At 54.6% G+C, this 9,175-nt stretch overlaps 1 protein-coding gene across 1 annotated transcript; it reads right to left on the bottom strand.

Moving 5' to 3' along the window:
* Positions 1–1,044: 1,044 nt before the first annotated feature.
* Positions 1,045–2,826, bottom strand: LOC307065782 (Golgi-associated RAB2 interactor protein 4-like; the record flags this gene model as incomplete). The annotated part of the gene is made up of 2 exons (XM_079722732.1): positions 1,045–1,755; positions 2,074–2,826. The coding sequence occupies 2 exons, from the start codon at positions 2,824–2,826 to the stop codon at positions 1,045–1,047; spliced, it is 1,464 nt and encodes a 487-aa protein (XP_079578858.1).
* Between the last annotated feature and the right edge of the window lie 6,349 nt (positions 2,827–9,175).

The following is a 9,175-nucleotide window of genomic DNA, read 5'->3' as shown; positions in this document are numbered from 1 at the left end:
ACATGTACCCTATGCAATCTGTTGTTTGAGCTTGTTTCAGAATGGTTCCATGAGTGGAACTGTATCCCATTCTTTTGATGTTTTTAAAAATCATGAGAAGTTGATCTATGCTAATGTGTGTAGCTCATTTATTTTTCACTATTGAATATTCCAATCTCATCCTATCCTGCTGTATGAATTCTGCTGATGGAAATTTGGGCTGTTTCCCGTGTTTTGCTGTTAAGTTATTTTTGCTCTAAACATTCTCAGAGTTGTTTCTTAGAACATGTGTGTTTCTCCAGGGTATATACGTGGGCAGGGAACGGCTAAGTCTAGATGAGAGTGCTTGCTGTTCTGATTGCTAGCTAATACTGCCGCCCTTATTTCTGTCCACTGAATAGCCCGAGGGGACATGAGTCCTGTTCTGGCTCTGTTTACAGACCTTCAGGGGGAATAAGCGTTTATAAAAAGAATAGGGGGGATTCCCTGGTGGCGCAGTGGTTGAGAGTCCACCTGAGGATGCAGGGAACATGAGTTCGTGCCCCGGTCCTGGTAGATCCCACATGCCGCGGAGCGGCTGGGCCCGTGAGCCATGGCCGCTGGGCCTGCTCGTCCGGAGCCTGTGCTCCGTGACGGGAGAGGCCACAACAGTGAGTGGCCCGCGTACCGCAAAAAACAAACAAACAAACAAAAAACAGAAAGAATAGGGGGCTAGTGAAGGAGAGCTTCCCAGACCATAGTCTGACTTTGAGCCATGGCCCTGAGGGGCAAAGCCAGAAAGGAGTGGAAGCCAGATGGAAGCCAACTGCTGTTGGCGCTGAGCATGCGTGTGAGGTGGGGCTGCCCTTGCCTGGACACTGGGTCTCAGACTGTGGCACAGCTGACATCCCAGAATCCACTGTGAGGCTACGGCTGTGCTTCGGGACCTAGAAATTCAGACAAAACACTGCGTGCATTCTCAGACTGTATGTTTTTTTATTTAAATTGCAGTAAGGAAGCTGAAATGGGCTCTCCAGGGGTATTTCCCAGAGCCCTGGTCCCCTTTGCAGCTCCCAGCTCTAGGTCCTATTGATGGGCTTCAACGGTCACTGGCTCCATGGTCTCAGATGTCACACCAGTGATTTCCAGCCCCTGGCCACTCTCTGCTGTCTCTGTGATGGCCTCCATTCGGGTCCCTTCCACTGGCTTCGCCAGGATGCTCCCATGTTTATTTCGTGACGAGGCCACTGTCTTTTTTGTGAGTCTGGCTCTCATATTCCTGAAGCAAGAGCTGATCCTGCTGAGTATGTTGGTGGTGGGACCCGAACGCGCTGGAGATAAGCTCCTGCCCGATCTGTGCGAGGTCTTGGACTCACTGGTGATGGGAGCACGGCTGATGCCTTTGGGAGCAGTGCCCTGCTCGCTGCCCCCCGGGCTGCCGTGGCCTTTGGCCTTTTGGTCATCTCTAGTGGCTCTGCGGCCGCCTGAGCCTGGGCCAGCTGCTTTGGGGATTGTCTTGCTCCCCGCTGCCTTGTGGTGGCTTTCCACGGAACTGCAGAGCGAGGGGCTCGTAAGAGCTCTGTCCTCTCCCCAGTGCTCCCTCCTCTCCCTTCTTCCCTTGTGGGCCTGGGACACTCTCTGTGAGCTGCCATCCTGTTCGCTCACTTTGCCTTCCTGTGGCAAGCTTGAGACGAGGGTCCCGTCATCGTCCTTGTCGGCTCTTCCTTTGACAGTCTTGCTGGTAGGTTCTGCTCCGACCACAGTCATGCCGGCCCCTGGGGAGAGGCTGGTGGACGTGCTGGAAGCATACTGTGGATTGTTCTCAGCACCTGCCAAGGCCGTTTTCCCGCTCCTCAGGGATGTTCTGGCAGTGTCCCCAGTGGCTATGTTGGTTTTGCTTCCTCCAGGCCCGTCGCTGGCTGTGGCTGCTATGGCCGTGCTCTGCTCTTCAGCGGCAGGAGACTTGATCACTGCCGAGCTCAAAGCACCCGCTGCGGTGCCTCCTGCCACCCCTGCTGTCTCCACCTTTGTCGTTGCCCGCGATGCGGACGCTTTGTCAAGCCCTGTAGTAGGTTTTGCTTTCGCAGTGGCCACATCGGGCATGGTATCGGGCTTGTGGGAGTCCAGTTGGATCCCTTCGCCCCCCGCAAAAGCTGCAGACGTGGCCCCGGCCACCTCAGGGCACGTGTGGAGGCTGCTGACGCTCACCTGGTCCTGACGCCCCTTTCCTTGGAAATCCTCCACGGCCGGGCTCCTCCCGTCCTCCTCCTCCTCGAACACAGGCACGCAGGTCATGTCCCAGACGGGAACGGCATAGGTGTTGCTTTCACTGTCCACTGGTGGTCGCAGGAGGTCAATCAGCTGTTCCCACTCGGCGAAGAGGTCTTCCCGCGCGTCCAGAGGGGGACACAGCTGCAGGTAGAAGCAGCGGCCAGTGGCAAGCTTCACGCGCAGCTGTTGTTTCTCACGATTGTGAGTGGAGATCCTCACGAACTCCAAGGGAAGGAGCCTGGTGAGCTCTAAGGTCTTTGCAGCCTTGTGGCTCTTGCCCTTGGTGGCCGGGCTGCGCTCGGCGTGCTTTTCACAGCCGGTGGCCCGTCGGGCCAGCAGCATGATGTCTGGGAGCGGGAGGACGGGGCTGGTGGATGTGATGCCCATGGTCACCATGCCGCCCCAGTTGTGCACGTCAATCGCTTCTCCCCTCTTCGTGACCTGGATGAAGTCGCTCTCGAATATTGCTGCGTACTTGAATATGTGGTATTCGCCCTTGTGCAGTTGCTGCTGCAGCTTCCCCGTGGTGGTGTTGAACAGGTCCACCCAGGTGCTGCTCCGGGCCGTGTGATACGGGAGCAGAGAGTCCCCACTCATGGCTGTCTTTGATCACGACAGGCAGCGCGGTTAAGGCGGGTCCCTGGCTCTTCCCTCCCTCGGCCTCACTGGCCGAAGAGCGAGCCGCGATGCTCCTGCGTCACACAGGCGGCCCTACGGCAGGTCTTCCAAGCCCGCCCCACAGGCCCCCACGTTTGCCTCAGGGTCTCCCAGAGGCCGGGGTGTGAGCAGGGGCACAGATGATCACAGTGGGGACGCTGTAGGGCGCCTGGAGCCCAGGCTGACTCTCTTCAAGTGTGTCGAGAGGTACGGTAGGCTCCCCCTCCGCCTCACCTCACTTCTGCTTCTGGGTTTTTATCTCCCCAAGAGGCCGTGGTGAACTTCCGTCCTAGCGAGAGAAGTAACCACTTTGTCAGCCTAACCCCCTGGCACAGCCTATTTATCCTCTGATGCCCTTTGTGACCTATCAGTGTCACAAAGCCCTTTGTGACCTATCACTGTCACAAAGCCCTTTGCCTCATCCCCCAGCTGCCCCCTCAGGGCAGGGCCCCCATCCTCTCCCAAACACCCCACTGCCCCCGCGGAGGACAGGCCCATCCTGCCAGGGACTCAGGTGCGTTACCAAAATAAAAATGTCTTCAAGTGGGAAAGTTTTGTGTGGGTCCTTTTTCTTTTCCTCCCCCAAATTCAGCTACTGGATGAAATCTATAGGAATGTAAGATGATGGGATCAATTTGAACCATTTAAGCTCGTGGTTTAATTGTATCGAATAAGGCAGAGTTGGCAGTGGCGGTCCTTAGTCTGTCCTTTCATAAAATCTCAGTAAACGTGGACGATGGTGAGTGCCAATTCCCCTGTGAAGCCTTCCCTAACCCAGAACTCCTTCCCATGCCCCAGACCCCCTCCTCTGAATAGATCCAGTCCCCAAACACACGCCTCTCATTGTATTTGTCACTCAGAGTTGTGATCATTACTCGTGCTGTCCTGTCTCCTCCACCATCTGTGTACCTCTGTGCGGGACCGGGGTGGCACACTGTCTGAAAGTTGTTGCACCGAGGTAGCTCCCTCTCTGCACCATCACCTGCCACCTTGAGCCAGTCCTTTAAATGCTCTGAACTTCCGTTTGCTTATCTGCAAAATGGAAAGACGTGAGAATCGGAAGGGGGCACACACATTCAAGAACTTTATAAACAGCTAAGGGCTATGCACGTCTTTTTTTTGTTTTCTTTTTTCTGTAAATTTATTTTATTATTTATTTTTGGCTTCTCTTGTTGGGGAGCACGGGCTCTAGGCGTGCGGGCCTCGGTAGTTGTGGCGCACGGGCTTAGTTGCTCCGTGGCATGTGGGATCTTCCTGGACCAGGGCTCGAACCCGGGTCCCCTGCGTCGGCAGGCGGATTCTTAACCACTGCGCCACCAGCGAAGTACCTATGCACGTGTTTTTAATGCATTTTCTTCCTTCAGACTAGTGTTTCCCTGCACTTGCCTGTGTGGAAGTCATAAGATCAAAGGAGTGTGATGTGATCTTTTTGTAACTTCTCCTCCTTGGGTCCAAGGAAAAGCTGGTGGAGAGTAAAGCATTAATTGCGGCTCCCTGCAGCTCCTAGTCTTCTCGGAAACTCTGGGTTAATTCTGGTGTCAGGAACCTTGTTTGGCCAGGGGAAACAGTGCACATGTGTAGGTCTTGGGCTGGCTCCCTTTCTCAGCAGTGCTCCCCACCAAGTGCCCACCATTCCGCCCAACAGAAGAGACCTCTCCCCAGCCTCCCGTGATGAGGTCTGTGGAAGTCACAAACTGGAGGTCCAATCAACAAGGATGCTCTGACCTAACAAATACTCTCCCTCATGTGAGGTTTAAGGATTTGGTTTTGGAGCCCCAGAAGAAAAAAGTGCCTGCAGATTTGGTGTGGAGAAACCCTTCTGAGCAGGGCATTGAAAAGTTGAATTAGTGGCTGGAGGAGGACTGGACGCTGGACGTTCCAGGAGTGAACGCTGGAATTCCAGGTGGGAGCCTGTTTCTGGCCGCAGCCTGGGTCATGCCAGAGGCTAGAGGTAGAAGCCTGGGAGCCAGACACAGCTCAAGGGTGGACTGGATGCTCTCGAGAAAAGGCCAGCTAAGAGCTGTGAGCTCACTGAAGTTCGAAAACCGGCTCCCAGCCCCCACCCCTCCCTCCCCTCAATCTAGTAAAATTGATGCTCATCTCTGTAGTTTTGGAACATGATGGTAAGAATGGTGGTGCCTCAGGTTCTTGTGCTGGTCCTATCTCGGGCTTGTTTGCTTGCTTCCTTCTCAAACTACAGACAGGGCTTTGCATAGAGAAGTGGGCTGGTGGATCACTGTTCTGCAAAGATCCCATTGTGCGACTGGAGCAGGTTACCTTCTCTGAGCCTCAGTGTTCTCATCTGTCAAATAGGCATATCGTTCCTTCTTTTCCTAATAACCAAACAAGTGTTCTTGTACTTTACCTTAAATAAAGGTACTTTAAAGATGCCAAGCCTTTCTGACATCACTTTTGTGCATAAATAAAAGTGAAAGAAAGAGAAAGGCATTGGCAATAACTTCCTCACAACTGCCACGGTGATTGTAGGACCATCCTGATTTCAGAGTTAGTAAAATGTGAAAAATACAACACCTGTGTACCTACCATCTTGCTTAAGAGACAGAACAATTCCCAGCAGCACTAACAGCCTTGTGTCCACCTCCTTGACCTAGCCTTTCCACCCTAGAGAAAACTGTCCTCAATTTTGTGTTTACTCTTCCCTCATTTTTAGCTACCGTTGTTTTAAACATGTACCCTATGCAATCTGTTGTTTGAGCTTGTTTCAGAATGGTTCCATGAGTGGAACTGTATCCCATTCTTTTGATGTTTTTAAAAATCATGAGAAGTTGATCTATGCTAATGTGTGTAGCTCATTTATTTTTCACTATTGAATATTCCAATCTCATCCTATCCTGCTGTATGAATTCTGCTGATGGAAATTTGGGCTGTTTCCCGTGTTTTGCTGTTAAGTTATTTTTGCTCTAAACATTCTCAGAGTTGTTTCTTAGAACATGTGTGTTTCTCCAGGGTATATACCTGGGCAGGGAACGGCTAAGTCTAGATGAGAGTGCTTGCTGTTCTGATTGCTAGCTAATACTGCCGCCCTTATTTCTGTCCACTGAATAGCCCGAGGGGACATGAGTCCTGTTCTGGCTCTGTTTACAGACCTTCAGGGGGAATAAGCGTTTATAAAAAGAATAGGGGGGATTCCCTGGTGGCGCAGTGGTTGAGAGTCCACCTGAGGATGCAGGGAACATGAGTTCGTGCCCCGGTCCTGGTAGATCCCACATGCCGCGGAGCGGCTGGGCCCGTGAGCCATGGCCGCTGGGCCTGCTCGTCCGGAGCCTGTGCTCCGTGACGGGAGAGGCCACAACAGTGAGTGGCCCGCGTACCACAAAAAACAAACAAACAAACAAAAAACAGAAAGAATAGGGGGCTAGTGAAGGAGAGCTTCCCAGACCATAGTCTGACTTTGAGCCATGGCCCTGAGGGGCAAAGCCAGAAAGGAGTGGAAGCCAGATGGAAGCCAACTGCTGTTGGCGCTGAGCATGCGTGTGAGGTGGGGCTGCCCTTGCCTGGACACTGGGTCTCAGACTGTGGCACAGCTGACATCCCAGAATCCACTGTGAGGCTACGGCTGTGCTTCGGGACCTAGAAATTCAGACAAAACACTGCGTGCATTCTCAGACTGTATGTTTTCTTATTTAAATTGCAGTAAGGAAGCTGAAATGGGCTCTCCAGGGGTATTTCCCAGAGCCCTGGTCCCCTTTGCAGCTCCCAGCTCTAGGTCCTATTGATGGGCTTCAACGGTCACTGGCTCCATGGTCTCAGATGTCACACCAGTGATTTCCAGCCCCTGGCCACTCTCTGCTGTCTCTGTGATGGCCTCCATTCGGGTCCCTTCCACTGGCTTCGCCAGGATGCTCCCATGTTTATTTCGTGACGAGGCCACTGTCTTTTTTGTGAGTCTGGCTCTCATATTCCTGAAGCAAGAGCTGATCCTGCTGAGTATGTTGGTGGTGGGACCCGAACGCGCTGGAGATAAGCTCCTGCCCGATCTGTGCGAGGTCTTGGACTCACTGGTGATGGGAGCACGGCTGATGCCTTTGGGAGCCGTGCCCTGCTCGCTGCCCCCCGGGCTGCCGTGGCCTTTGGCCTTTTGGTCATCTCTAGTGGCTCTGCGGCCGCCTGAGCCTGGGCCAGCTGCTTTGGGGATTGTCTTGCTCCCCGCTGCCTTGTGGTGGCTTTCCACGGAACTGCAGAGCGAGGGGCTCGTAAGAACTCTGTCCTCTCCCCAGTGCTCCCTCCTCTCCCATCTTCCCTTGTGGGCCTGGGACACTCTCTGTGAGCTGCCATCCTGTTCGCTCACTTTGCCTTCCTGTGGCAAGCTTGAGACGAGGGTCCCGTCATCGTCCTTGTCGGCTCTTCCTTTGACAGTCTTGCTGGTAGGTTCTGCTCCGACCACAGTCATGCCGGCCCCTGGGGAGAGGCTGGTGGACGTGCTGGAAGCATACTGTGGATTGTTCTCAGCACCTGCCAAGGCCGTTTTCCCACTCCTCAGGGATGTTCTGGCAGTGTCCCCAGTGGCTATGTTGGTTTTGCTTCCTCCAGGCCCGTCGCTGGCTGTGGCTGCTATGGCCGTGCTCTGCTCTTCAGCGGCAGGAGACTTGATCACTGCCGAGCTCAAAGCACCCGCTGCGGTGCCTCCTGCCACCCCTGCTGTCTCCACCTTTGTCGTTGCCCGCGATGCGGATGCTTTGTCAAGCCCTGTAGTAGGTTTTGCTTTCGCAGTGGCCACATCGGGCATGGTATCGGGCTTGTGGGAGTCCAGTTGGATCCCTTCGCCCCCCGCAAAAGCTGCAGACGTGGCCCCGGCCACCTCAGGGCACGTGTGGAGGCTGCTGACGCTCACCTGGTCCTGACGCCCCTTTCCTTGGAAATCCTCCACGGCCGGGCTCCTCCCGTCCTCCTCCTCCTCGAACACAGGCACGCAGGTCATGTCCCAGACGGGAACGGCATAGGTGTTGCTTTCACTGTCCACTGGTGGTCGCAGGAGGTCAATCAGCTGTTCCCACTCGGCGAAGAGGTCTTCCCGCGCGTCCAGAGGTGGACACAGCTGCAGGTAGAAGCAGCGGCCAGTGGCAAGCTTCACGCGCAGCTGTTGTTTCTCACGATTGTGAGTGGAGATCCTCACGAACTCCAAGGGGAGGAGCCTGGTGAGCTCTAAGGTCTTTGCAGCCTTGTGGCTCTTGCCCTTGGTGGCCGGGCTGTGCTCAGCGTGCTTTTCACAGCCGGTGGCCCGTCGGGCCAGCAGCATGATGTCTGGGAGCGGGAGGACGGGTCTGGTGGATGTGATGCCCATGGTCACCATGCCGCCCCAGTTGTGCACGTCAATCGCTTCTCCCCTCTTCGTGACCTGGATGAAGTCGCTCTCGAATATTGCTGCGTACTTGAATATGTGGTATTCGCCCTTGTGCAGCTGCTGCTGCAGCTTCCCCGTGGTGGTGTTGAACAGGTCCACCCAGGTGCTGCTCCGGGCCGTGTGATACGGGAGCAGAGAGTCCCCACTCATGGCTGTCTTTGATCACGACAGGCAGCGCGGTTAAGGCGGGTCCCTGGCTCTTCCCTCCCTCGGCCTCACTGGCCGAAGAGCGAGCCGCGATGCTCCTGCGTCACACAGGCGGCCCTACGGCAGGTCTTCCAAGCCCGCCCCACAGGCCCCCACGTTTGCCTCAGGGTCTCCCAGAGGCCGGGGTGTGAGTAGGGGCACAGATGATCACAGTGGGGACGCTGTAGGGCGCCTGGAGCCCAGGCTGACTCTCTTCAAGTGTGTCGAGAGGTACGGTAGGCTCCCCCTCCGCCTCACCTCACTTCTGCTTCTGGGTTTTTATCTCCCCAAGAGGCCGTGGTGAACTTCCGTCCTAGCGAGAGAAGTAACCACTTTGTCAGCCTAACACCCTGGCACAGCCTATTTATCCTCTGATGCCCTTTGTGACCTATCAGTGTCACAAAGCCCTTTGTGACCTATCACTGTCACAAAGCCCTTTGCCTCATCCCCCAGCTGCCCCCTCAGGGCAGGGCCCCCATCCTCTCCCAAACACCCCACTGCCCCCGCGGAGGACAGGCCCATCCTGCCAGGGACTCAGGTGCGTTACCAAAATAAAAATGTCTTCAAGTGGGAAAGTTTTGTGTGGGTCCTTTTTCTTTTCCTCCCCCAAATTCAGCTACTGGATGAAATCTATAGGAATGTAAGATGATGGGATCAATTTGAACCATTTAAGCTCGTGGTTTAATTGTATCGAATAAGGCAGAGTTGGCAGTGGCGGTCCTTAGTCTGTCCTTTCATAAA

Source organism: Hyperoodon ampullatus (assembly GCF_949752795.1).
Source record: "Hyperoodon ampullatus genome assembly, chromosome: 2".
In the NCBI taxonomy this organism is placed as follows: Eukaryota; Metazoa; Chordata; class Mammalia; order Artiodactyla; family Ziphiidae; genus Hyperoodon; species Hyperoodon ampullatus.
This window is presented reverse-complemented; position numbering and strand designations above follow the sequence as displayed.